General features: G+C 43.7%; 3 protein-coding genes across 6 annotated transcripts; 2 read left to right on the top strand and 1 right to left on the bottom strand.

Annotated features, from left to right (window-relative positions):
* Window positions 1-592: 592 nt before the first annotated feature.
* LOC106957258 (olfactory receptor 52D1-like) lies at window positions 593-2501 on the bottom strand. The gene is made up of 2 exons (XM_015048527.1): window positions 1940-2501; window positions 593-1837 (listed from the first exon to the last, which is right to left on the bottom strand). The coding sequence occupies exon 2, from the start codon at window positions 1831-1833 to the stop codon at window positions 892-894; it is 942 nt and encodes a 313-aa protein (XP_014904013.1). The 5' UTR covers window positions 1834-1837; window positions 1940-2501; the 3' UTR covers window positions 593-891.
* Window positions 2502-3137: 636 nt separating this feature from the next.
* LOC106957268 (olfactory receptor 146-like) lies at window positions 3138-4174 on the top strand. The gene has a single exon (XM_015048540.1). The coding sequence runs from the start codon at window positions 3138-3140 to the stop codon at window positions 4080-4082; it is 945 nt and encodes a 314-aa protein (XP_014904026.1). The 3' UTR covers window positions 4083-4174.
* Window positions 4175-6641: 2467 nt separating this feature from the next.
* Window positions 6642-26789, top strand: slco2b1 (solute carrier organic anion transporter family, member 2B1). 4 transcript variants are annotated; one of them, XM_015048561.1, is made up of 16 exons: window positions 9215-9399; window positions 9484-9589; window positions 10766-10903; window positions 11449-11611; window positions 11718-11927; window positions 13338-13436; window positions 19261-19391; window positions 21735-21828; window positions 22147-22311; window positions 22504-22693; window positions 22872-23016; window positions 24340-24503; window positions 24915-24979; window positions 25150-25270; window positions 26463-26604; window positions 26647-26789. In XM_015048561.1, exons 1-16 carry the CDS (start codon window positions 9362-9364, stop codon window positions 26680-26682), a joined length of 2007 nt encoding a protein of 668 aa, XP_014904047.1. In that variant the 5' UTR covers window positions 9215-9361; the 3' UTR covers window positions 26683-26789. The 4 variants fall into 4 exon arrangements, with proteins under 4 accessions (XP_014904049.1, XP_014904047.1, XP_014904046.1 ...); XM_015048563.1 differs by lacking the exon at window positions 9215-9399 and adding an exon at window positions 6642-6745 and having other exon boundaries at window positions 26463-26682; XM_015048560.1 differs by having other exon boundaries at window positions 26463-26789.
* The last annotated feature ends 684 nt before the right edge of the window (window positions 26790-27473 follow it).

Here is a 27473-nt window from a genome sequence, read left to right as displayed (position 1 = left end):
TTTTTTTTTTTTTTTTTTTTTTTTTTTTTTTTTTTTTTTTTTTGTTTACATTGTTAGCCAGAAAAAAAAAATCAAGATTCTGATTTTAAACCGGAAAATACTGGGAAATCTTCAACACTAATCTGGTGACCTCCATGGTTCATCACTGGGTTTTCAGCAGGTTTATAATCCAAAACATAATCAAACTTCTTCTATGGCTATTTCTGACCTTGTAACTGAATAATGTCTAAAACCTGAGGGCTGAGCTAAGAGAAGACAGAATCAGAGATGATGTTGGACCATCAAGAACCAAATATTTAGATCTTCAGCAGGGCTTTGCAGAGTTTGGAGGCAGAAATGTACATCTAAATCAGTCAAATCAGTCTGATTTACAAAAACAGTTCTGTATAAATGAAAACCATCCATCAGTAATGCACATAGCCAAATAAATTAGATCTTAATTATGAAATGAAGAACTAGTTTAGGGACACATGACACCATTGTCAGTTAATCCAAAAAATAAGACAATAAAGCAACAAAAAAAAATAAGCTGATTGAAAAATTACCCTTCATGAACTTTCTGTTAACGAATCAGAGAACAAGGACTGTTCCTTTGTTTTGTGTTCATCAATTAGGAACTTTATTTTGAAATCATATTTTCTACATAATTTTCTTGTATATCCAAGAAAATAAATTAGCTTATGAACCAAAACATCATTTCCTATTAGTATTTTCAAAGACTTTAACATGAATATTTATGAACAAAATTCAACTTCGTGCAATGACAGCAGAAGATTGTAATATTTGTCTGGATCAGATGTTTAAAACGTCTAAATACGGAAAATATAAAATAAATGTAAGAAATGTTTGAAAACAGAATTAGAACGTGATTTGATGTTTGGATGTCCGTCATCATGATGACAGAACCTGTCTGGACCGGAACAACCTTGACAGGAGTTTCTTGATCTCTTTGGACTGAGCTCCGTAGATGACGGGGTTCAGGCTGCCGGGGACGATGTGGAACAAGATGGCTACCAGCTTCCTTTGGTCTACGAACTGAGGGAAGCGATGGACCACGATGTGAAACTTTCCACACACAAACATGATCATGTAGATGAAGAGGTGTGTGCTGCAGGTCTTCAGGGCTTTGCTGTTCACAGATTTGTTCCTGCTGGTCAGACAGACCATGGTGATCCGGGCGTAGGTGAGGACGATGCTGCCGATGGAGGCTGTCAGCAGAACCACGGTGAAGGTCAGGCCGTAGATGTTATTGATCACCACGCTCTCACAGGACAGTTTGAACAGTGAGGCGTTGTCACAGTACGGGTTGGTGATCAGAGCCCTGCACCGGCTCAAACGGACAGTCAAACCCAGCAGAATCCCGACCAGAACAAAGGCCGACCCCCAGGCAGAGATGGTCAGTTTCACCACCATCCTGTTGGTCATTATCACAGAGTAACGCAGTGGATTACAGATGGCAACATATCTGTCGAAGGCCATGATCATCAGCACAGTGTGGGAAGCAGTGCCAAAAATGTGAGAACAGAAAGCCTGAACAACACACTCATAGTAACTGATGAGGCGCTCAGCCGGCGGCAGCAAGATGTCCGACATCAGGCGGGGCACCATGTATGAGTTACCAAGAATGTCGTTAAGCGGCAGGTTACAGAAGAGCAGGTACATGGGCTGATGGAGGCTTCTGTCCATGCAAATGAGGATCACAATCCCCACATTAGATATAATTATGAACAGGTAGATGGAGAGGAAGAAGAAAAAGAGAGGGTACATCGACGTTGGAGTCACTTTTATCCCTTCCATCTGCAGAGTGAAGCTGTTGAATGTGAAATTTTCCATCAGTCTGAAAAATAAGTACCAAATAAGAGACAAGAGGACCCATCATCACAAGCATGAAGTTCTTGGAACAATTTAATTAAATGAAATTAAAAACTGTAAATATTACCAGAGTTTTCTTCCTTCCTCTTGATTTACTGGACAAAGTGGCGACAGACCTTCAGCTCTGTCAGTTTTATAAGACGCCCATTCATTAGAGTGGCAACGGCAACTCTGTGGTCATAGCAACAGAAATCAACCAAGAAGGTTGCATCATTGCTCAACTGTACTTATTTAAAGGTTAAATAATTATTTCATATGTTTTCAAAGCGTCTGCAGTCATGTCGCATTTTATCCGACTTTTCTGTTGTTACTGTAAGACAGCAGAAGAAGAAGGACGGTCAATCTGATAATGAAGCGATGAAAGCGGTCTAAATCAGTGAATGCATCACATCCCAACCGACCGCTCCTGGTCCGGGTCCACATCCAAATAGAACCGGATCAAAACCGGCTCAGAAACTGCAGTCAGTGCTCCACTAAAGGCCGTTGCTGTTAGCTGTTAGCTTTTATCAGCTTCCTTCATCTGCCGACCAGCTGCTGACTGTGCTGTCGCTCTCAGAAACTTTACAATCCATCAGAGATGGCAGCCATCTTTACTGCCATAAATAGAGCGCTGCGGCGGCCATCTTTACTGCCGTGCAGCAGATTGACTGCGACTGCTCCATTTTTGATGCTTTATATCATTCAGTAGCGTGTTGCATGTGGGGTGTGAGTTTCAGACGTGTCCAATAGGACAATAAAAGTCGAAATAGCTCTGGTGTGCGGGAACTCGTCTCAGTTTGATCACAAACTTCCCTTCTTACAGTCTCCAGCACGAGGAATACACCCCCTTCAGGGCAAACATGGCTACCACAACAGAGTCTCACCTTTCAAAAGAGCACACAGCATAACCGGAACGATATGATGACGTTTATTGTTTTAGAATCGCAGATGATTGTGAGACTGAACCTCGAGTCTGATGAAGTTGTTGTTTCCCTCTACATGGTAACTCTATGTTGTGACAGTTTCTATGGGAACCATTTTGATGCATGTCTCTCTGTTGAATAGTTTCTGATATAAAAAGGATCCCAGGCTGTGTCTGCTGCCAGATGGTCGGCTCTGTTTGGATCCACTGGAAACCAGCAGGTACCAGCTTCTCTAACTGGTTCATGAAACGATAACCTGTAACTCATAGATTTATTGTTTCGCTGAAGTGGATGATTGAACTGTTGAGTTTATTTTGAGAACATGTTGAATGTGTGTGAACGTGTGTGCTCTGTTCCAGGTGAATGGAAAACTCCACCTTCAACAGCCTTACGCTGCAGCTGGAGGGGCTGATGGTCACCAGGTCCTCCAGGCTCCCTTTGTTCTTCTTCTTCTTCTTCTCCTTCCTGTTTGTTATGGTCACCAATGCTGGCATGATCCTCTTGATCTTAGTTGACAGAAACCTCCATCAGCCCATGTTTCTGCTGTTCTGCAACCTGGCATTCAATGATATTTTAGGAAATTGTCTCGTGTTGCCTCGCGTCATGTCAGACATCCTGAGGCCGCCGGCTGAGCGCCTCATCGGGTACCATCAGTGCGTGGTTCAGGCTTTCCTGGTCCACACGTTCGGCACCTCAACGCAGACGGTGCTGATGATCATGGCCTTCGACAGATATGTTGCCATCTGTAATCCTCTGCGTTACTCTGTGATAATGACCAACAGGATGGTGGTGAAGCTGACCGTCTCTGCCTGGGGATCGGCCTTGGTTCTGGTTGGGATTCTGCTAGGTTTGACAGTCCGGCTGAGCCGCTGCAGGACTCTGATCACCAACCCGTATTGTGACAATGCCTCACTGTTCAAACTGTCCTGTGAGAGCGTGGTGATCAATAACATCTACGGCCTGACCTTCACCGTGGTTCTGTCGGTGGTGTCGGTGGGCAGCATGGTCATCACCTACGCCAAGATCACGGCCGTGTGTCTGAGCCGCCGCTGCAAATCCCTCAACAGCAAAGCCTTACGGACCTGCAGCACACACCTCATCGTCTATCTCATTATGTTCACCAGCGGGAAGGTGAGCATCGCTCTGCACCGCTTCCCGCAGTACGTAGAGGAGAGGAAGCTGGCCATCATCTTGTACCACATCATCCCCTGCAGCCTGAACCCCATCATCTATGGAGTTCAGTCCAACGAGGTGAAAAAGGTTCTGACTGGGTGGTTTCAGCCCAGAAAGGTCCAGTCATCAGTCTGAGTCCAACAGAACCCGACAGCGCCATCTGTGCATGAGAGAATTGATTCTGTTCATCCATCCACATCACAGGTAGAAACTCCACAATCTATCAAAAATTACTAACAGATTATATTATTATTATTATTATTATTATTATTATTATTATTATTATTATTATTATTATTATTATTATTGTTATTATTATTATATTTCAAACTACTGAGTTTCTGCACCTGTTCAAAGTTTATGCCTCCATAACAGAAATGCTCTTTTAAATTTTCTAATATGAAAAATGACAGAAATTAAATATAATACTTCTTAAGTTTGAACTCACATTTATCTACAAATGTACAAGAGTCTTTCTAGCTTAAGGGAGAATTGTGGCCATTAAAGTGAATTATAGATGACAGAGAATAAATGTGTTTATGTTCCAATCAGCAGGATTTCTTCAGGAGTCGCTGTGAGTTAACGAGTTAAATTTAAGCTGTAAATGATCAAACAATTAATTTTTTATCAATTAAAGCAATGTCAACACAGATGATCAACTCCAATGTAAAGATTTTTCCACACTGTCCATGTAGAATAAAAGATCCTGTTTTCTGCTTGCTGAGGAGCTTTTTCCGGACTGTGGCTCCCCCTGCTGGTTACACTACACATAGCAGTCCCATCTGAACAGTACTCTGGTGTTTTTGCCAAAGTTAACATTTCATTCATCTCCACTTTTCTAATACTTTGAATCAATAAAAACTGTCATCATTTCATATTCCTGTCTTTTTTTCTCTTTGATCCACATTCTGAAAAACACATTTCAGCTTTTGGTTTTCATGGAGGAAGGAGACTGAGGTCACGTTTCGCTCGGCAGAAAAGGATTTGTAACAACTTAAGGATGAGCAATAAATATTTCAAGCTTGATATGAAGCTTAATGTTGGTCTGGATGAAGACGGCCTGATGGTGGCGCTACCGGACTGCGTCCAGCCATGACTCCAGGTCGTTAGATCCAAAGTCCTGCTGATGTCTGGAAATCAGTTTGACTTGATTTATTTTTAAAAGTCTGAGTCTGATGGAAAAACATGACAGGAAACAGAGAGGATGTCAGCAAACACAAACAGGAAGTGAATGTGGAGCAGATGGAGAAGAACCGGACAGTTTCAGTCTCACAACAAAACCCAAGAAAACATCAAATCAGCTCAAAGAGGAAATCCTGAGAGACCTGCTGTAGAAGAGTTAGAAGGATGGACTAGTCTGGGCTGAATTTAGATGCATTCTACACTTTTCAGATTTTTCCCTTTTAAAAGTCAGTCTGATTTCAGGCTGGTTTATCTTCACTGTTTCTGATTGAAACGGGAAAATGGGAGGAACATGCGCGGATACGTCTGCTGATCAACTTCTGTTCACTTTTACCAGAGGAAAGTCATTATACCTGGGAGGTATAATGACCAGCTGTCATTATACCTCCCACTGCTCCCAGTTCTTGATGGTTTGGGTTCAGTTATGTTCCAGAGGTTTCGGTCAAAGTATTGAAGTTGACCTGCCTCCTGAGTCTGGAGAGAAAAGACAAAGCTGTTAATAATGAATAACTGGAGAGCAGTAGAGAAGCAAAGGGAGGCATGGTCAGCCAGCACTGAAAATAATGAACAGCTGATTCAACTTAAATATATATACTATGTTAACTGGTTACAAGTAATCAAGTTAATTTATGAAGTTTATTAAAGGGGCAGTTTTATGTAAAATCATTTTATCTTTAAATCATGTATTAATGTTTTTCTATGGAGTATTGCTTTGATGTTTGAGAAATCCTTTAATCTCCATGGCAACCATTCAACTGTTAAAACACCTGAGTGGACTTAGCCCTACCTTCGAGGCGCAGCTCCTCCGCCACTCAGCTCCTTCAGCCTAGCCAGCAGCAATTAGCAAACATCTGGTGAGCTCATTATAGGAGCTGCTGCACAGAGCAAGGCTGGCAAAAACATTAAAGGGTTAACAGAGGAGCCATGTTGGGATGACTTTCTGGAGGCAGAGCTGCAGAAAGAGCAGGAATTTTTAAGAGACAGAGGCCCAACTTCAAAGAGTTAAATTAGGAATTAAAATTTATTTAAGTCATATTTTTATAACTCAAGGTAACACAGTTAGTTGATTGTGAATGTCGATGTGACTGGAAAACACACGATGCTGCTCCTTTAAGAAGTCAAGTTAAACAAATGCAGATCAAATAAGTTTGATAAACTTCATTTAGTTACTTGTGACCAATTCATTTATTTTCAGTCTCCAGCAGTGTAACTACTGCAGCCGGTCCACCAGATTAATAAAAGTACAGCTTTAACCTCAGCCGGTTCGGTTTAAAGGGGAAACCAGATTCCTGGTCCGGATTCGGAATCTGAATCCTGCAGGAGAAGAGCTGACAGAATCCGGTGGGTCAAACAGCAGAGGAGAGGGTCCGATCGGTTCTGATGGGTCTCTGATGTCTGCGGCAGCCGAACCTAATCCGAACAGCGTCTCCAGATTTCCTGGTTCCTCCCGTCGCCCCTCCTTCTTGAGGCTGGATCAGCTTCAGGCTGCAGCAAAGGAGCAGAACCAGAACCAGCGCAAAGGAGCAGAACCAGAACCAGCGCAAAGGAGCAGAACCAGAACCAGCGCAAAGGAGCAGAACCAGAACCAGCGCCGCCGCTCTGCTGAAGCCTTCACAGTAAGTCTTCTTCTCTGTTTCCTTCATCTTCATCATGATGGGTCTTCATGCTGCTGCTGGTCTGGTTTAGAGGAGACCCGAAGCCCGAAGCGGCTTCAGCTCTTCGGAATCAAACAAATTCAGCCTGAAGCACCTTGAGAGACGCGGCTGTTCTGATTTCACTGAAAACCTTCAAATTATAGATGAACTCTGAATTTAATTTATCAGTTAACCTGATCACCATCTGCATGAAAACCGGAAAGAACTTTTTATGTTTTCACATTTTATTCCAAATGTTTGCGACCCTGACGGTCTGCTGATAACGCCAAGAGTTACTGATTAACTCTCACAGCGGGATCTACAGGAGGTTCTGCACCACGCAGTCTGTCAGAACCACCAGGAAGAGTCGGAACAATCAGAACATTTGAACATTTAAAATCAGCCAAAGAAAAGATATAAAAACATACAGAGATCAATTAATAATCAATCTCAGGTCAGTTTAACGTGATGATCGGAGTCCCCTGAGAGTCTCAGCCGGAGACCCGCTTAACGAAACAACAACGAACTAAATGTTCATGTTCATTGTTTTACAATGTTGCTGTTGTTTTGTTTTTGGTTTTTTTTAGCTGCGTTCAGGTTTGTAGATCACAATTCTTACATTTATTTCCATGCCGGAAATAATAAAATGTTGAAGTCAAAGGTGTGATGAACTCAGTCAGAGGGACGATGTTTGAATTTCAGTCTTAAAGCCTAAAAAAGCAGGAAGAGGAGACCTTCCAAACCGGAACTCTACAGAGGCTTTTAAAAGCCATGGGATTGTTCTGCTGACAGCAGAGAACGAGGAGAGGCGACAAACTGAGTCCAAAGTACTGTCTGAATTCAGATGTGGTGGGATGGTGTTCCACCCTCCCCCACTCTGTGCAGGTGCAGCTAGAAGCGCACTGTTGATTGGTGGGCGGGGCAGATGCCTTTATAGTTGGGCCGGCCGCTGCAAGGTGCGTGTGTCTTTGTTTCTCCCACTGTTGCTACAGTCGGCGGCTACATGTTGGCTTGTGTGTTTGATCGGCTCGTCTGCGATCGTAAGTGCTCGTTTTGCTATCTGTGGCTGGGATCATGGTTGGTTTTTGGGTGCTACACCTATTGTGCAGTGTTGCCCTGATGGCGTTGCCGGCTGCAGCTGGAGGTTGCTGTGGCGTGCGGCTTCCATCTGGTCCTCACCTGCTGACCTGCTTCCTCCCGGGTTAGGCTGTGTTTCCACCCCTGGGCACCTGATTGTGTTTGGAGCTGCAGCGCTTTGGACGCTCTGCTGTCTTGTCTTGCCATTGTTTGTTTGAGCCGCTCTCAACTAAACCTGTTGCTGGTTGGGCAGGTTGTGTGTGTTCCATTCTTTGAAGTGTTTCCTTTTACAGTTTGTATATGTTGTGTGTTATTGAAGTTACTAATTTTCTTTTTGTTTTTACTAATTTCTTTTGCATTGCATGTTTTATTTCTTTTGTAATAATTGACCTTGTCCGTCCTTTATGTGTTCCCTTCTGTTCCAGGGACCAAGTAGTAGGCCTGAAGCCTCGTTTTTACTAAAAGAAATGTTTTAAGGAAATTGTTTAATAAAATATTGTGCACTGCTTAGTCTGTGTATGGGTGCATCTGGTAACTTTTAAAAAGATCTCCACCTGCTGGTCACACAAAAAAGCCATTTCTGCTCCTGTTCTGACCAGCATCATTGCCCTGATGACCTCATCGCTCCAAACAGCTAGCCTGCTGCTACGTTGGCGAGTCCAGTGGTCAGGCTGTGTTTATCGTTCTGCTGGTGACCGAGCTGCAACTGAACTCAGGTTTTACTCCAGAGGAAGTCATGAAGCTTCACTCCTGCTTCATGGGAGACAGGAAACTAGTCCAACCAGTTTGAGAGCATCCAGGAAGTGTTGCTCCTTCTTAATCTGGTTGCCATCCAGATGAAACGGATTCTGCGCTGACGATGCTCTGATAAGGAACTGTTTCCTGTTGATACAGGAAGTTAAATCACCTGGAACTGATTACTCAATAAATAAAAGCATGGCAGAGGAGAATCTGAATGATAATCGATTAAAGAAATGTTGAAATGATCTTTTAATGGAGGCTTTTTTCCTGCAGCTTAAACCTGAGCTGCAAACCTCAACAAATCAAAGTGCTTTACACTTAAAAACATTACAAACCAATTATGAAAACAAACTTTACATTTAATCAAATGCCCATGTTCAATGTTTTTACATTTCTCAGTTATGTTTGAAACAATTATTTTTCTGAAAATGAAAACCTGCAGATGTTTGGTTTGAGATAATGAAACATTTTATTTAGTTATATATATAAATACTAAAGAAAATGTTATATATGCCTATATAATTTTGGAGGACTGATGGCCGTACTGCGCAGGGGACAGACACTCAGTTTCAGCCTGTTTTTACACAGCTCTGTAGTGAAACATTGGTTACCATGGAGACGTGGGGAATTAACGGGGAGCCGGCCCTAATGGAGCCCATAGGTCGGGCTGAATGCCACCAGACCTCAGGGGGTTTTGCTACATATGATCGCCTCTGATTTTGCCTTCGGTTCCTCTGCAGCTTCACTCCTGTCTCACTTTTCTCTCTGAGATTTGCACAAATGTGCTGTGTGCGCAGAGCAACGCGAGTGTGTGAAATGTGCGTGTGGGAGGCGGTTCGGGAGCTAATGACAGAGTCCAGAACCGCCCCCACCAGTCCGCCTCATCGCTGTGTGTTTTGCAGGTTCTGCTCTCCTGTCCCCGCCGGCCGCAGAGAAAGGATGGTGGCCGACATCATGAACTCCGCTGGGTCCGCGGGCCGCCGCTGGAGCCCATTCCGCAGCATCAAGGTCGGTTTGGGTTCAGGGTGGAGCAGCAGACGCTGCTGACATGATGGATGGTTGGTGGAAACCAACATTCCCTGTGTGGAAATGCACCGGCTTCTGTTCTCTCTCCGTTTAAATCAATCCTTTTCTGACTCAAGTCAGTTTGGATTAACGAAATTTTGAATCTAAGAAAGATTCGTCTTTTTGAAAGTGTGACGTTTAAGGATTACTCGGGTAAGATCAAAACAAAACCCTGATTATGATGAGGTTTTCTTAAGCTTCTGATTAGTTAATTCAGAATATTTGAGTTGATTCATGTTAATGCTTATTTTTGTGACGTCATAGAAAATTAATGTTGAGGCTTGAATAACATTTTTAATCTTGTTAATTTCAGGCTTTGTAATTAATTAAAAACCAAACATTTTAATCAAAAAACAAAATAAGCAAAAAAATTTTAGTTCAAAACTCATTTTTGCTGCTAAATTATTAAACAAATATATGAGCTCAACATTTTTAACCAACAGATTGAAGCAAAGTTCTGTTCCAAGAGCGCATGAAAGTAATCAAATTACAATCAGCTTAACCAATCAGACAGCAGGTCAGACTGCCGTCCATTGTAGCATTAAAGTATTCAAGTAGAGGAATCTTCATCAGCACAGACAGAGTGTCTGCAGGGTCTGCATGAGATAAAACAATTCAATTATTGCTGCAATATTTGAACAGCATTTGTTTAAATGCCTGTTTAAAGTTGTTGGCATGTCCAGAAGATGTGGAGGAAATGAAAGGAAGCTGGACTGTTGTTTAGCAGAAGCTGCTTGTTTATCCACTGAAACAGAGCAGCGGTTCTTAGTGGTTAGAGCCTAAAAACCCTGGATATCCTGGAGGAATCCTGCTGCTTCCTGATGTCTGCATTAATCCATCCAGTCATCGTTCTGTTCATGTGAATGTGAAGGTTTCAGGTTTAAAGACCCAGGACATTTTGTTCCTGTTTTCAATCTGAAACTCTTGGTCCAACCTCCCACCCTTTTCCATTTTTCTTCCGCTGCCGGGGTTTCCTGGAATGAAAAAAAAACGTATCCAGGGAGGCCTGGTGGTTTGCAGAGAGGGGAGGGAAATCTGGAGTGGATCAAGACTTTCCTGAGCTCTTTTGTTGGAGCAGAGGATGAAAAAGCTGCCATGTTGTCTTTCCTCTGCCTGTAGGTGTTTGTGCTGTGCCACAGTCTGCTGCAGCTGGCTCAGCTTCTTGTGTCAGGCTACATGAAGAGCTCCATTTCCACCATCGAGAGGCGCTACGGCCTGTCCAGCCAGAAGTCCGGGATCCTGGCCGCCTTCAACGAGGTCAGTGGCACAGCTGGAGAGCTTCTCCTCGATTCAAACTCAAAGGTCTCATGATGATGATAGATGGAGTCCGAGCATTGAGCCGCTCCAGCACCGAAATGTTACAAAATAAAATCTGAGGCAACAGCAGCAGCAGGTCAAAGGTCAAAGTATACACCCTACTTGGACTTTTCCACATTTTGTTCTGTTCCAACAACAATCATCAGTGAGTTTCATTTGAACCAAACAGAACAATAAGAACCTGATAAATGGGTTTTATTTCAGATAGTTCAAAGTGCCATTACCACATCCTACAGTGATCACTCACTAAACGAGCAATAAACATTTAGTTAAACGCCATCATCACGCAAATACACATCAAATATGTTGACTTTATTGCTAATCACCTCTGACCAGGTGAGGTTTTAGCCTTGATTTAAAGGAGCTCATTGTTTCGATTGCTTTGCAGTTTTCTGGAAGTTTGTTCCAGATTATGACCTTCACAGTTATTCTCCCCTCTGCTGCGTCTTCCTGTCCTTCACCCGTCCCTCTGCTCTCGTGTCCAGGTGGGGAACACCGTCCTCATCGTCTTTGTAAGTTTCTTCGGCAGCCGCGTCCACCGGCCGCGGTACATCGGGGGCGGAGCTCTGCTGGCGTGCTTGGCCTCGCTGCTGATGGCGGTGCCTCACTTCCTGAGTGGACACTACATCTACACGGACATGATCACCAGTAAGAACCGCGCTCTGACCTCTCATCCAGGCTGGACCTGAACATTTCCTCCTGAGACAGAGGTTTGCTTTGCCGCTTGAGGGTGAGCCTGTCTGTTTCCCTACAGCGTCCACCAATAACAAGTCCGGCCTCTGCTTCTCCTCGTTGCCCTCCAACCAGACGTGCCACAAGAAGGACAGCGACACCCAGTGGGCCGTCTACCCGCTGCTGCTGCTGGGCCAGCTGCTGCTGGGTATCGGCGCCGTTCCCATCCAGCCCTTCGGCATCTCCTACATCGACGACTATGCCAGTAGGAGGAACTCTCCGCTCTACCTTGGTAGGAGACCAAAAATAAATCTTAACCCAGTCAAGAACCACGTAGCCTCTGTTCTTAATGCTGGGCAAATTTAACAAGCTCAGAGTGTTTTCGTTTCTACAAAATAAACTCTCGTGCATGAACTGGTTTCTTCTAACGTTGGTGCTTCGTTGAGAGTCGACACCCGTTCCCTCCAGTTTGGGGAACCCAGCATGCATCGTCAGCGGTTGGTGTAACACAACAGGGTAGCAGAGCGCAAGATGGGCTTTGTTTGCATATCTTCCTTTAACTTGGCAATCTGCAGTCTGGAGAACAGACCATTTAACTGATCACCAACAAAGTGTTCACTCTTACTGCCAAGAACAGAGAGACTGAAGTCACAAAACAACAGAGAAGCTGATAACTCTGACCAGCGATAATGGAGCCAGTGGTAGATTTGGTTTGTGTTATGGAAACATTCAACACTGGTTCAAGAACTCGGACTCCAGACTGCGTTGGTGGAAATAGCCTCTCGCTGTGCTGTTAGCACATTGTTGGTTCTAAGTGGCTGGAGAACAGGAAAGATCAGACTGACAGGTTCAGGTTCCCAGAGATCAAACCATGGCCCTTCACACGGATCTCGTGTCAGAGACGTGAGATCCGTGTGAGCTTCTTTCAACGAGAAGCTGAAAGCCGTCCAGGAAATCACTGAGCTGTTCACTGGAATCCAGTAATATCTGTAATGAACTCCTGAAGACGTCACTGAGACGCTGCAGAGACAAGTTCAGCCTCAATTTGAAAGACAAACAGCTGTTTCCTTCTGCCGTCCCATCATGCCTCAGAACTTCTGTCTAGTTTCTTCTGGACCAGATTCTGGACAAAGTAGTCTCTCTCTGTGCCGTTGAGCTCAACCAGGTTTCTAGTGAAATGTTGCCTAATCATCATGAGGGTAGTTCAACATTATACAGACAAACAAAATATTTATTAATCTGTCAGTCTAGTCAAATAGCAACACTGATTAAAATAAACATAATTGTGGAACTGCAGCCCCTCTGCTAATCTGACTGACCTACTTTAACTGGTTTCCTGGACCTGAATCTGAATCCCAGATTTAAATCTCACCAGTTCTTCTCTGCTCAGCTGAAACTCCTTCATAGCAACTTGATGTTCTGATTCTGACGAATGTTCACACCCAAATTAAAAACTCAGGAATCAGAATGCATGAAAATACACAAATACACCAACAAACAGAAAATTTGCTGGTTTCCATCTGGGATCCATGAGCAGCAACATGCCAGGTCTGTAACATTTCTTCAAATGTTATTGGGTATTGGTTATAAACAAAGTTCTGAGTCTGAACTGATATGTTTCTGGTGCTGATTGACTCAAAGCACTAAACAGAGGTTTAATTGTTTCTGTTTTTCTCTGACGTTTTGCTTTGATGTGTTGCAGGTATCCTCCTTGCCATGACCTCCATTGGCCCGGCGCTCGGCTTCGTCACCGGATCCTTCCTTCTGCGCTTCTATGTGGACTTTGACAAACTGCCCAGAGGTGAGGATTCACTCTACTGACGGGTCCCAGCTGGACCAAAACACAGACAGTTCACTTGTTTAACATTAGCAAACAAAAGGGAGGACTTCCTGTTTGACACAGACGCTCAAAGTGAAACAGAGGAATGGATGCGGGTCACTCACCAACTGACTGCTAAAACTACCAGGAGCAAAACATAGATGATTAAAGTCAAATGTACGCCCTTTAGGGAACTCATTGTTTCCTTTTTCTACAGAAGTTATATTTGTCACTGGGGAGTTGGCAGGAAATATGAGAACAACAAACATCAATTTGAACCCAGGAGCCTTTAAAAGCTCCAACCCGTTTCCTGGAATCCAGCAGTTCCTGAAGAAAACAGTGACTTCCAACAAGGATGCTCCACTTTTAGTTCAGCGTTTGAGCCAGACGTGCAGCAGCAGCGCTGAAGCCTTGGGGTGTTCACTGCAAAAAAAACATAAGAAACAGCAGGAGCCAGAGAAAATAAACCCTTCAGGATTTCACAGACCAAGCTGCTGGCAGGGACCGGCATTCAGTTACAAATATCTACGGCTTGATTTCAGAACCAATGAAAGCTTCACACTTTGCTGCGGGTGCAGATAGTAAAGGTCAGAGGTCACTCAGCAGGATGCTACTTTTATCTCAACAGGAGGCATTTCCTTGCTTCTTCAAGCCGCTTTACAGCTGAAAGATAAAAACACTTCATTATTCAGTAAATATTCATTCAGCAGCTAGCAAGAAAAAAAAAGCAATGCAATTAAATCCTTAATGCTCAGAGACTGCGCTAAAGTAAATCAGTATTTAAACATGTGAGCTCAGATTCAGCAGGGATACAAGCAAACTGTGGGTTCAGGAAATAAAAACTTATTTCAATAGATTTTAATTTAGCTGTTGTGATCTTCAGATTGTTGTTCGCTCAGGTGCTGCTCCAGTTTGACATGTTTGTGATTAACAGATCTACAGTTGGCAGACCTGTCTGAACAAAAGCATATTTTTTCATACGGGGTGTGTGTACAAGAAAGACAAGATGTTGCAACTCTGATTGTGTGTGGGTAGTGCTCAGTCATCATAAATCAAGACTTTGCACCAATTCAACTCAGTTCAAAGGTTTTCATAATTAAGTTGTAAAAGAATCTGGTCAACAATTAAATGTACATTCTCCAATGAATTATCACTCATCAAATATTAAACCAGGTCATTTTTACATTATTTTAGTTTCCTACCTTTTTATTTTAGGAAAGAACCTGGCTCCTATCTCTGCATATTATTATTATAAATGATATTTAAACTCAGTGGAGGACTGCAGGAAACAGAGCCAACATCATTCTGGACCTTTTAACCTGAAAGGGAGTGAACATACTTTTAATGTTTAACTGAAAGTAAACTCGCATGTCTTTTACTTCCACTTTGAATGTGAGGACACATTGAATCATTGAAACAACGTCTTTTCAACATTTCTATTTCTTCATTTTTATTTTAGCAGCAGAGGCTCATGTAGTTCTAACTTCATCTTTCTGAATTCTGAATCCTTCATTGGCTTTTTATATAATCCTTAAAGTGAAATTAATCCCCAAGCCAACTTGTTTTTTGCTGATTAACTGTCTAAATATCATTTAGACAGTCTAAATGTCTAAATGACATTTAGACAGTCTAAAGGGACTGTCTAAATGTCAAAAGTATGGTTTTGACATTTTGACAAAAGTTTTATTTAAGTTGCATTTTGTGTTTACTCTGCTATATACTGACTGGATTTTGGCCATAATAAATTTTTTCCATTAAAGCCCAGATGAAGAGACTTTTGTAAAAGAGATTAATAATCTCAATAGATTTCAAGGAAACAAGTAAAATAAAAAAACTGAAGTAGCTAACATGCTTCATGCTGCTTGTTAGATGCAACCTAAATATTTGAATGTAGTAAAAAAAATGGATCCATTTTAACTAGCTACAATATCAATAGGCTAAAAAATTATTTGCTACATGAAATGTCTGAAACAGAGAGTAAAATGAGAAACAGTTTTAGATGGTTTAGCAGTTGTTAACTATAGAGAACACAGGCATTTTCTTTTCTCCAGCAATATGGTCAAAACATTTCTTGAAGTTCTTCACAGTTGGTAAACCATTAAGCTCACAAAAACAAATGATTATTGTTTTGTAAGCATGTCATGACTTCCTGACATCTGCAACATGGAGGAAGGAGCGGAAGTTGTTTTCTAAACAAGGCGAGAAGAAGAGATGCAGTTATCTGCTGCAGCCACACAGGCAGACCCACTAGATGTTATCAAGCGCACCCAGTGGAATGCTGTGATTCTATTGGCTGGAATGGTTGCTAGGTGACGGTACTCCTTGATCCCCAGAGAGCAGAAAATAACTTGCAAGCAAGCAGAAAGGTTTGCGAGCGCAGATTTGATCCATGCAGAGAGAAAGTTTGCACGGGAGGAGAAAATCTGAGGGAGAACAGAGAATATTTGAAAGAGAGCAGAAGTTTTGAGCGCAAGAATTACAAGTTTTGAGAGCAGAAAGATTAAATCTGCTTTCAAATTGAAAATTTGAAAATTGGAAACCATAAGCTCTGGACTTATGGTGGTAAAATTCCCGCCCAACAGGCTAACCGACTACAGAGTTGAGAGAGTGATGGGGTGATGGCAGCACCCGCTGCTCACTTCAGATGGAGCGCTGCTGCTGTCGCCATTAAACCCTCCAACAGCACAAAAAAGTCTCCAGAAGGTCTGAGGAGTCACCAAATGTTGCATCGTAGACAGTCACTAAGTTGGTTTGAGTCTCTCCTGGAACTGTCCACTGTGTGAGGGGTTTGTTTTCACAGGGCTATTAGTTAAGGAATGTAATGATGAATGTTCTCATAAACCAGTCATTCATCAAGGTTCCTGTGAACACACAATGACAGGAATGCGTGTGTTTGTGTGTGAGCATGTGGGATTATGAGATTATTTTGTTCCTCACACGTTCTTTGTTGTGTCTTTGAACCAGATTATGTGCTAAGCCTTTGGGCTGTTGAGCTTCAGTTTGTCCGTTAGGGTTGGGTCAAACTCTGATGGCTGACCCGGTGGCCTCCACTGGTTCTGGTTTCTGTTCTGCTGTGGCAGCAGGCAGCATGCGCTAAGATAAAGTATATTTGTTACAGAGCTTTGATGCCAAGCTTCACATTCTGGGCCTGATTCACTAGAAGAGCAGATGACTTCTTAAACTCATTGACATATAGAGGAAGTTCAACAAAGAAGCTGCCGAATGACATTCATAAAAATCCAGCAGATAAAGGTTTAAATAGGCAATCTGATGAATTTGTGGTTTCCAAACGTTTCACTCTCCAGGTGACTGATCTTATATAATGTCAGTTTGAATAACGTCACCAACCTCTCAGTGTTTCAAAGAAATTATAAACTGACTCACAATGACTTTCACTTTGCATTGTTTTTAAATGCGTCATCAGGAAGCATAACTGACTCTGCCAAGCATTAATATGAAAACCAGGGAGCATCAGTGTCTGCTGTCCTAGTTTTCAGGTGTTGGTGAAATTAATTCTCCAGGCTTTCTGAAGGTCTGGGTTACAGTTCTTCAGAAACTGTTTACTTTGCAGGATCCATGATAGAAGGAGCTTTCTTACTGAGTTATGTGGGTTCAGAAAAAGTCTTAGCAAAATTAATTCAACAGATCCACATTTTTCGTGTCCCCCTGAAAACAACAAAGGAGAACAGAAAATGGAAAACAGATGGTTAAGCAGAAATGTGGTAGCAGTCCAGACAAACTGCAGTAAATATCTGTCCTGAAGAGTCTGTTTCAGCTTCAGACACAGCAGGAACAGACTGAAGCTGATCAATTAGACTCTGATTAAATAGATGACAAACCTTTTATGGAGATAAATGAACACTGGTATGTTTCAAAATATAGATGTTTTTCTTGCTAATTAAATATTTAGTTTGAAGTGAAGAATTTAGCTCAGAGCTTAATATTTTGGTAATATTCTAAATTCACTTGCCAATAAGTGGAAGTGAGCTTATTGGCAAATATTTAGCTTACCAAAGAAGTATTTAGTTTGGAGCTAAATATTTAGTTTGCTAATTAAACATTTAATTGAAACTGTGACATTTCAATTAAATGGGGTGTCTTGCCTCTCTCCCAGTAACCACAGGAGACTGGGACCAGTTGATCAATTCAACGAAGCTTCATGGGACAGTTGATGCTTTGCTGAATTTGACTGGGAAATAAAGTTTTTCTCTCAGGTTTTTAAGAAAACCTGCTCACCGTTCTGGCTTTCAAAGCTCATGTTTTTTAGTTCTCGTCATCGTCTGTTAGCGTGTTTGTGCAACAACCGCTCTTTCACTCTCTGTGGTCACACATTTCTGATTTTCATTGTACCTTAAAATCAACTGATATCAAACAAAAACATTCAGACAAACTGTTTCTCAACCCGCTCATGCAACCACTCTGAGCCTCGAGCATTCCGAGTTCAAGTCTGGTTTGTAAAAGCAAAGTAAGCATGACAGCACCATCTGCATATTTTCATTTTTAGTTTTTTAAGTTTATCTCTGCTTCTTAGAGAGAACTGTGGTTCCTAAACTGGAAAATAGATTTCATAGTCTCACCTGGATGAAATTCTGAGCACTGCAGCTGGTAACATTAATGAACATGAAATGTGATGTTAAAAGTCAAACTTCAGCAAATACGGAACTAAATGTGCCTTCAGATACATTTGCTGTGAGCTGGCACATTGGAGGGCAGCCATGCTGGACCTGGGCTGGAAGCTGTTTATTTTGTTGTATTTTTTACCTCGGGGTGATCAACTTTCTATTATTTCTATCTCAGTTTGATGCATCAGGACCTCCCACACTTCCTTATCTGTGCCCTCTGTTCCCCATATCTTTCCCAGTTTCTCATTAAAACAGTTTAATCTATTGTTATATTGTAACGTGTTTTTCTGAGCCATCTTTGAATGCAACTGGAGATTAAGATGTCTGCACCGTTTTTGCATCTTTAGGGCAGAAACTGAGACGTGTGCAGAATGTCTCAAGGCAGACGAGTCATGCCATGAGATGTTTGTGTGTCTCACGGCATGATTCGTCTGCCACTCATGCCTGTGTGTGGTCGAGTCATGGCAGAAAACGAGCAAAATGCAAAGACCATGGCAGATTTTTCCAAGCAAATCGAGTTGAGTGATGCTGCTGGATGCAGATAAAGTTAGCTAAACTAGCTAATCCAAGCTAAAATATCAGCTTAAACTTGTTATTTAGTAACTTTTTGTTAAAAAGGGTAATTAGGAGTAGTTTTACTACACTGTACAATTTACTTATTATTGCTACTCTTACCTGAGTAGACTGACTTTTTATTTAAAGAAATAAACTTCAGAGATGGGAAACATTAGTTTTTCTACATGTTGCTGTTTACGTCGTTATTGCTGATTTTGTATTATTAAATATGGTTATTTTATATGAACATTAGTTCATGTATTTATTTTAATGTAAAAGCCCGTTGACGGCCCAGCTAAAGTCCTCTGGAGCCGAGTCTGGCACCTGATCATTGGTAAGATCTGTAGAAACTAAACTCCTGAGAAAGTAAAACCATGAGCATTGCTGCTGGATGGGTTTGAACAGGTTCTGATCCAGTTTCCATGGAAAGCCTCATGGGAAAGTGACAGAATGCCAGTGATTAATCATCATTTATCTTAGATCTTCCTCCCAGACAGACTCTACCAGTTAAACAGCAAATAACACATGGATGTATGGTGAAATGTGTAACATGTTGTTTGAGATCATTTCTCTTGAATTCGGAGGATGTTTAAATTAAATGTAAGTTGTGTTTTGTGTGTGCGGTCCAGGTGAGATAGAGCTGGAACAGAAAGACCTCCGCTGGGTCGGGGCCTGGTGGCTGGGTTTCCTCGTCGCCTCCAGCTTCCTCTTCCTCACTGCTCTGCCGTACCTATTCTTCCCCAGAGAGATGCCCAAAGAGGTGAGTCAGGATCAGCTGACGAATCGTTCCACCGCCATTTCACCCCAGAACAGACACCGTTACTCACTGCAGCAGAACCTGGAATTACATGAAAAGTTACTTTACATGACACGAATGTTGGAGGTTAAGAATTATGTAAAAATTAGTGATGATTCTGTCTTCGTCTGCAGAGTGTAGAGATGAGAATCAGGACTTTTACATTAGGACATTTTTCATGATTTCCCCCATTTTCATTCCACTGTAAGTTACAGCGTGTTCAGCATCTCCATGTTTATCTTTGGTTTGTAGGGTGGGGGGTTGCCTCTCCACTGTTGCCTCTCCACTGTTGCCTCTCTTGTGTGACTCCTGAGTTTCCCTGTGATAAACTGGGGATCAGACCAGTCCAGGGTGGACCCAACCAGCAACTGTCTTCTGCTCATATGAGTTTGGTCCAGTCAGGTAACGGCTCCGGCTCAGACCTGAAGGAGATGCAGTATTCTGGGTTTTCCACCTAAGGGGCCATGACTGGAACACCTTCAGACTGATCTAGATCTGAACTGTCCCATGATGGATGACATAACTCCTCACCTTCTGAGTCCAGAGATCCTAGAGGAGCCAAACAGCTGTGAACCTCTGCAGGCCATGATGAAGCTTATGGCTTTAATCCACCTACAGAGCCAGACGTCTCCTCAAAGGAAGCAACCTTAAGAAAACCTCATCGTCATGATGACACCACTCCAGATGTGGTCCAGTCCAGGCAAAGTCCAACATGCACTGGGAACCAGTTCAACTACCAGCTGAGAATACAGACAGCTCCTGCTGCAGGTTCACAAGGACTGGAAGGTTGTCAAAGCAACCAGATACCCATCACTCCCACAGAATGAGGATCTGTGAGTCAACAGATCAACACTTGAGGAATTGGCCAGCTCAGCAGATCTCTGGTTGGGTTGATTCTGTTCAGGATGAAAGCTGCTCCGCTCCTTCTGGACCTCAGGTTCAATGCCTGGAGCCTGGACCGTTGGGTCCCATTGTCTGGTCCCTTGTAGCTAGGATTGCTTCTGTTGCTCCAGTTGCGACACTGAGAAGCGTGTTAACCACCGTGATCTGTTGCTGTCCAGAGGCGTCTGTCGCTCAAGGCTAATCCTGTTCCTCTGTGACTCAGTTGCTCACAATGAAAACAAGCACTGTGGCTCAACAACATGACGATTCCTGTAGCGCCTTATGTGTGTGATTAAAATGTTTGTGGGCAGACGTAGCTCCTGCAGACCACCAGTCAGATGTGTGAGCAGAGGGGATTCTTCACAGCTCTGGGAGGATTTTTCCAGAGGAAGTCGTTTCCTCGAACACAGTTTATGTGCAGGGGGCCGCCTGTGGTCCGCTGCGCCTGATGAAGATCTGCTGAGGTCAGTGAAATGGCCGAACAGAGGATCAGGTTTGTTGACAGAAGCCGGAGAAGAGGACAGAAGAGGAGGCAGGAATGTCATTAGATATGACTTAGTGGAGCTCAGTCCTGCTACAGCTTGTTGAGGTAAAGAGAGTTCAGCGAGTTTTGGCTCCGACCCATTTAGCAAGCAGCAGCATAAACATTATATAAACTGCACATTTTCAACTAAATGATGCAGCTGTGTTGGAGATTACGCAACAGAGTTCCAGTTTATAAAATACTTCAGTGAGTTCAGTGCAAAAAGACTTCCGCTGAAAAATAAGCAACAATTTTTACTTTCTGTTTCCTTCTGAAGCAAAACGTCCTGGAATCTGTATGAGAATGTGTTTATGCTTCCTGAGCCACAGAGGCAGCACAAACGAGACCCACTCATGTTCAATCGATCACAACATTAAAACAGGAAAATCCACAAGTACAACGTCTGAATTCTCAAATTAATCCACCAAAGATGGGCTGCGTCATTGACTATATGGGAATATAATTTACAGTGATGAATACACACATGGATTTATTTGTGAAACCTGTTCAGTCTAGTTCTCGGTCAAAGCAGACATAGCGAGAGAGCAATGGAAGGAAAATTATATTTTATAAGTTTAGTATTCAGCATTCAGCTCCATGTTGTGTAAATGTGGGTCAGATCAGCAGCATCAGGTTCTGACAACATGAAACCGGGTCAGGAAAGGTTCTGACTTAGACATGAGCCTCATTCTTCTGTAACGAAAAGAAGTCAAACTGAGAGTCAGTCAGTTTGTCTGGATTTGGACCTGGTGTTAATATTAAAAGTCAGAGACTTGGCTCTGACCCGGTGTTGTGCAACGACCTGACCGAGATCCAGCTGTTCAGGGCCAGCTGCAGAGTCGGCATAAATGCAGTGAATTTATGAATGCAGTGAACCGTTCATCTGGTTCCTCTCTATGCAGAATGCAGAGGGCGACCAGGAGTCCAGAACCGACATCGAGCCGCCGCCAATGACCGACCCCGTGAGGGATCTCACCCTGCTCCAGTTCCTTAAAAGTAAGACTCATTTTCCCTGATTCCACTTACTGTTTGACACCGCTGAGGCCACTCTGGGTCAGGATGGGTCAGGATGCTGACCGCCTGCTGCTGACCGTTTCCTGCTGACCGTTTGCTGTCTCAGAGCCAGGAGCTCTGCATCATAACCTTTGGCTCAGTCCCAGTAAACATGCAGAACACTCATGTTTACTGCGTGATGAACAATGAAAACATTCATCTGGAAAACGTTTTCCAGATGACTGACCTAAAAATGAAACCCGAAGTGTTTCCACGTCCCAACTGGTCCAAGCTGAAACTAAAACAGTTCCGATTCCCCAGGTTTCCCTCGCATCGCCCTGCGGACGCTGAGCGGGCCCATCTACCTGCTGGTGGTTCTGGCGCTGGTCAACATGGCAGCGCTGGTTTCCGGCCTCGCCACCTTCATGCCCAAGTTCATCGAGAAGCAGTTCAGTCAGACCATTCCCTTATCCAACATGATGATCGGTGAGAGCGCCGCAAACGCCAACGCTGTGACTCCAGATGGTTCTGAACTCAGCAGAACTCAGGATGTTCTAGTTATGGTTCTATGACTTTGTGTTTCTGTGTTTTGTGATGTGAAGCTCTTTGAGCTGCCATGTTGCTGAATGTTCTAGAATAGTAAACTCGATTTGCTGTAACTGGGCCTCCCTGCTTCAGGGGGAATCGGGATGCCGCTGGCGGTGCTGGGCGTGGTTCTAGGTGGAGCTCTGATGCGACGGTTCAACATGTCAGTCAGGGGCGCCAGCAAGCTGTGCACAGCGGCCATCTTGCTCTGCCTGATCTCCGCCCTGCCCATGATCTTCATCGGCTGCTCCACCCAGAAGGTCGCTGAGGTTTACCCTGACAGGTAACGCCTCCGTCCGCCTCCATCAGTGATTCATAACTCACAGCCAGTCTTTAGTCAGCCATGCTCAGGAGATTCTGTTGGACCTGGTTCTTTTTGGGGTTTGTTTTAAACTCCTCCACCAATGTGTGGTTCTGGTTCTGATCTCAGTTGGGCTGAATTGGTTTGTGTGTGTCCCCAGGAACAGTTCCCCAAAGTGCAGCGCTGGCTGTGGCTGTCCTCCTGACGCGTTCAATCCCATCTGCGGTTCCAATGGCGAGGAGTACAGGTCTCCGTGCCACGCCGGCTGTTTGAACAAAGTAATGGACGCAGACAACAAACCCACGGTGAGCTGAGTCTTCAGTCACTGAGTTGAATATGGATTCAGTAACTCCAGATTCACCCCGGACCAGCAGAACCATCAAATCACAGCCCAATCTGAGTCTCCTCCAGTCCATTACTTTGGTACTCCGTCCCAACTCACCCGTTGATCTCCTCTGGCTCAGTTGGTGCTTCCATGATGTTCTGATGATCTGCAGAGGTTTCTCCACCTGCACCATCAATTTCAGCCCTGCTGTGGAGCAGAAAATACCTCCACTACCTCTGCTTAGTGTTCAATAACTCATCCTGCACAGCCACAGCTACAGCAGTTGATAGGTTCAAACACAGCAAACAGCAAAATGATCCACAAATATTTGAACAATGCAAAGTCCAAAAAACAAAAACAAAAAACACCGCAGCATCAGGAAATACAAGCAAAAGGGAAAATCCTGCAAATGGCAAAAACAACTGCAAATATGAAATATGACATCCTCCAGACCTCTAGGGGGAGTCTGGAGTCTGTGATACTACCAGTGTAAATATGCTGATTTTCAGACTGCGTGTTTGAAAAGCATGACAAACCTTTTCTTTATTGAGGGTCGGGTCTCATATGATCTGCTGATCGACTCCCCCTGCTGGACTGGAGGACTTCCATTATGGAGGAACTTTTCAGCGTTTTATACTTGCAGCTGTTTTTACTGTAATCGCAGCGTTTTCCTCCAGGCTCCCATTTCCTTTGTTTGCAGCATTTTTCATGTGCATTCGTTTTTTGTGGTTTGGAGTTTGCATCATTCACATGTTTTCACCTGTTGGCCATACTGCCCTCTCAGCGGGGTGACCTGGGTCAGGCCATGCAAGCAGGTGGTCAGGTTCTGATCGTCTGTTATGCATTAATAATAATAACAATAATAATAATATGTTTTATTAAACAAAATAACCTAATACTACAAGCTGTATGATTTTAAGTTGTGATGTGAGGAGCTGCAGAGAGGAATAAAGGTGGATGGAGTGGATTGATATTCTTTGTTTTTTCTTTATATCAAATTCATATGATAAACAAGCGAGGACCAAACCTTGAAGAACAAGAAAGATGTTCTGTAAGATGGTGTCAAAGGTTGCTCAGAGTCGTTGGCAGATCATGATGGAAATGATTCTCATCCCAAATGTTTAACAGAACCTCTGGAGTAAACTGGATCACGTGTTTTGATTCTGTTTTCAGAGTTTTGAACTCCCAAAAAACTATTCTTTTCACATTGTTTTTAAAGTCTGATACCAGAGCTCAGGATGAGGAATGTTACCATGGAAACGGTGTCCTCAACATTATCCCGACCATCTGTCTGTTTCTATAGAACTTCACAAACTGTCGGTGCATCTATGACGGTTCTGGTTCGGCCCAGCCCGGGACCTGCGGCAGTGGCTGTTCCCACCTCCTGCTGCCCTTCATCATCCTGATGGGGATCACCAGCTTCATCATCTCCTTCACCCAGACGCCCTCCTACATGATGGTACTCAGGTAGGAGAGCCACAGCTGGCTTCCGGTTGGTTGGATGGTTTATTGGATGTATGTATGTATGTATGTATGTATGAATGTATGAATGAATATTTGACTGGCCGGTTGTTTGTTGAACCTGTCAGAACCAAAGATCAGGAAGGGAATCTGGTTGTTTTCCAGCAGCTCTGTCCTGTTCTGGCTCATCTGGAGCTTCACAAACCTCCCATTCCATTCCATGTTTCCCTTCCTCACAGCCAGAATTCCCTGCAGTCTTGAGTTTTAAAGCTTTTTATCTTGAATGGTTGACTGGAGAGATTAAGGATCAGGTCTGGAAGGAAATCACATAAAACTCTCTGGTTCATCCAGAGGAACTCACTGATATAGCAGATCCTGTTCTGGGATCTGTTTATCATGTTTGCGTTTGTTCTGCAGGACGGTTCCGCCTGAAGATAAGTCCTTTGCTGTAGGAGTTCAGTACATGCTGTTCAGAGTCCTCGGTGAGTGATGGCGGCCCATCAGAATCTCTTGCACATTCTGCTGTTGTTCTGCCATCCAGTAGAGAAACTGGCTCAGTTCTAAAGGGAACCAGCTGCTGCCAGATGTTTGTGGCCTTGTGAGCACTGGCGCCACCAGAAGATCAACTTGTGCAATGTTTTTGTCTGTGCAGCATTCCTGCCCGGCCCGGTTCTCTATGGCAGCATCATTGACACCACCTGCATCCTGTGGGGTGAGAAGTGCGGACAGCGGACTTCCTGTCTCTACTACAACCTGGACGGCTTCAGAAAGAGGTACCAGCTCCACCCACTGGTCATCCCAGGAACATTATTCACTTCCCAATAATCAGCTAAAAAAAATTTATTGGTATTACATTAACCAGGTTGGAAGGCCTCCGCACCATCACCCTAATCTTTAACATTTCTTGTTCATAACCAAACTCAGGTTGCTTATCCCCCTGATGGTCCAGTAGACCCGGTTCTACTGGAACCAAAACTTCATTATCTGTTCCACCTCCAGGTGCTGTGGTTCTCTTTCTCTCTGCTCTGAGTCAAATCAATCAAACCCTTTGAGCAACCTATTCCCCTCCTGGCCTGCGGGGGCGCTGCACCAAAAACCACTGAAGGAAATGACATATAAAACGTCCTTCTTCCTTCTTCTGACGCCTCCACTGGAAACTAAAATGGAGGCGTCAGATTTTAGCGGTTGGTGGATTTCTCTTTAGTCTTTAGCTAAAGACCACGAGCCATTTCTCCTGCTAGCGCTAGGCTAGCATGTTAGCTTTGGCCATATTTACCCAGAATGCCCTGCGCTGTAGTCCACTTCCTTCTTTTAGAGTGGCCTCCGGTCCACTTAGTGTTCACATTCAAACCGAACCAGAGTTCACTACAACCGAACCCAGGCCAAGGTTTATGGGACCAGAGGTCAGAGGTTGGTTAGCGTTCACACCTCAGCAACCGGATCTGACTTTTCTAGACACATGGACAGGAGTTGGGTTGAAGTGGAGATGCAGCCTGAATCCACCAAGGAGACCTGGGCTCAGTCCAAGTTTATCAGGTAGAAGTTCCGTATTGTTCACTCCAAAGTTCCCCAGAAGGTTAAAACAGTAACTCTTTTGTTTTAAATCATGTTCAGCTGAATCGTGCTGCCTTAGCAGGCCGTCCTTCCCCTCTTTCTGTCTCCCAGCAACCAGCACAGCTGAGCAAAGGTGCAATCTGGACAGGTGTGCTCTTTCCCTGAGCTGAGAGTCCCAGTCCAGTCATGAGCACAAGATGAAACAAACCCTTAATCTGCTCAGAAAATGATTTCATGTCTTTGAATAGTTCAAAAATCAGAGTGTCTGATTCCTCTGGTGATTCAGGGAACGGTGAACCTGTAGCACTTTCTTTGCCTCTATCACTTTCAGCTTCACGCCATCAGTCATTTCAAGTATTTCCCAGCAGTCAGAGTTGGCGTTAGGTAGTGACTGCAGCTCTGTGTGTGCAGGTTCCTGGGTCTGATGGTGGTGTTTGTCTGCGGAGCGCTGCTCTGCTTCCTGCTGACCATGGTCGCCCTGAGAAGACGAGCCGGAGCTTTCCAGCTGCCGCTCAGAACCAATGGACGCTACGAGATGGTGGGAGAGCAGAAAGCTCCGGAGAAAGAGCAGACGGCTCCGGAGAAAGAGCAGACGGCTCCGGAGAAAGAGCAGACCCCAATGAAGACCTGAAGAGAGGCAGCAGGAGGACAAGCAGGAAGTGCTCCTAACTGCAACAGGAAGTGCTCCTGACGGGAACAGGAAGCTGCCCACTGTTTCTTCTGGTGTTGGCATAAAGAGCCGGTCAGCCCTAACAAGACAGTGTTTTTATGTTTGTGCCTCTACTACTCTGCACCCTCTGCTAATGTTTGCTGTGAGTTTTTGTACACAAAATGTTTTTCTATGCAGATTTTTTTTTTTACCCATCCTGCGAAACCGGTGGGTTCTGCAGCATGACGCAGAACAAAGACAGAAAACTGATCTTTAAATGGTTTTTATGGGACTTTTCTTTGTGAATTACAGCGCAGCTTTCAAAGTGAACACAGAAACATCATGACAGAAAATTCCATGAGCAGTGAACTACAGTTCTGACCTGAACCCGGTTCATTATGTACATAAACCCAGACTCTGTCTGAAAGGCTGTTCCAGTTCATCCTCAAGTCAGACATCTCCTCTCTAACCTGACAACAGCTGCAGGGAAACTGAAATCACATCGACTTTAGACTGACTTCAGAAATCTGCTTTTAAGTAGCTGCGGTTCTGCTACCATCCACTAGGTGCTGCTCAAACGATCAGCGCTCTAAATGAAGAGGAAGATGAGGTGAACGACTGATGAAGACGTGTACCTGACTCTAAGAGAGGAACAATAATCGGTGAATTCTTCAGATCAGAGCAAACGTCCGGACTTTCCTGCTGCTGCTTCGTGTTTTCAGACGTTGAACCAAATTTCACGCTCAACGATCCTATTTTATATACCTCTACTA

This window comes from Poecilia latipinna, unplaced genomic scaffold, assembly GCF_001443285.1.
Source record: "Poecilia latipinna isolate Pla-1442-1.1 unplaced genomic scaffold, P_latipinna-1.0 Scaffold891, whole genome shotgun sequence".
Lineage (NCBI taxonomy): Eukaryota > Metazoa > Chordata > Actinopteri > Cyprinodontiformes > Poeciliidae > Poecilia > Poecilia latipinna.
This window is presented reverse-complemented; position numbering and strand designations above follow the sequence as displayed.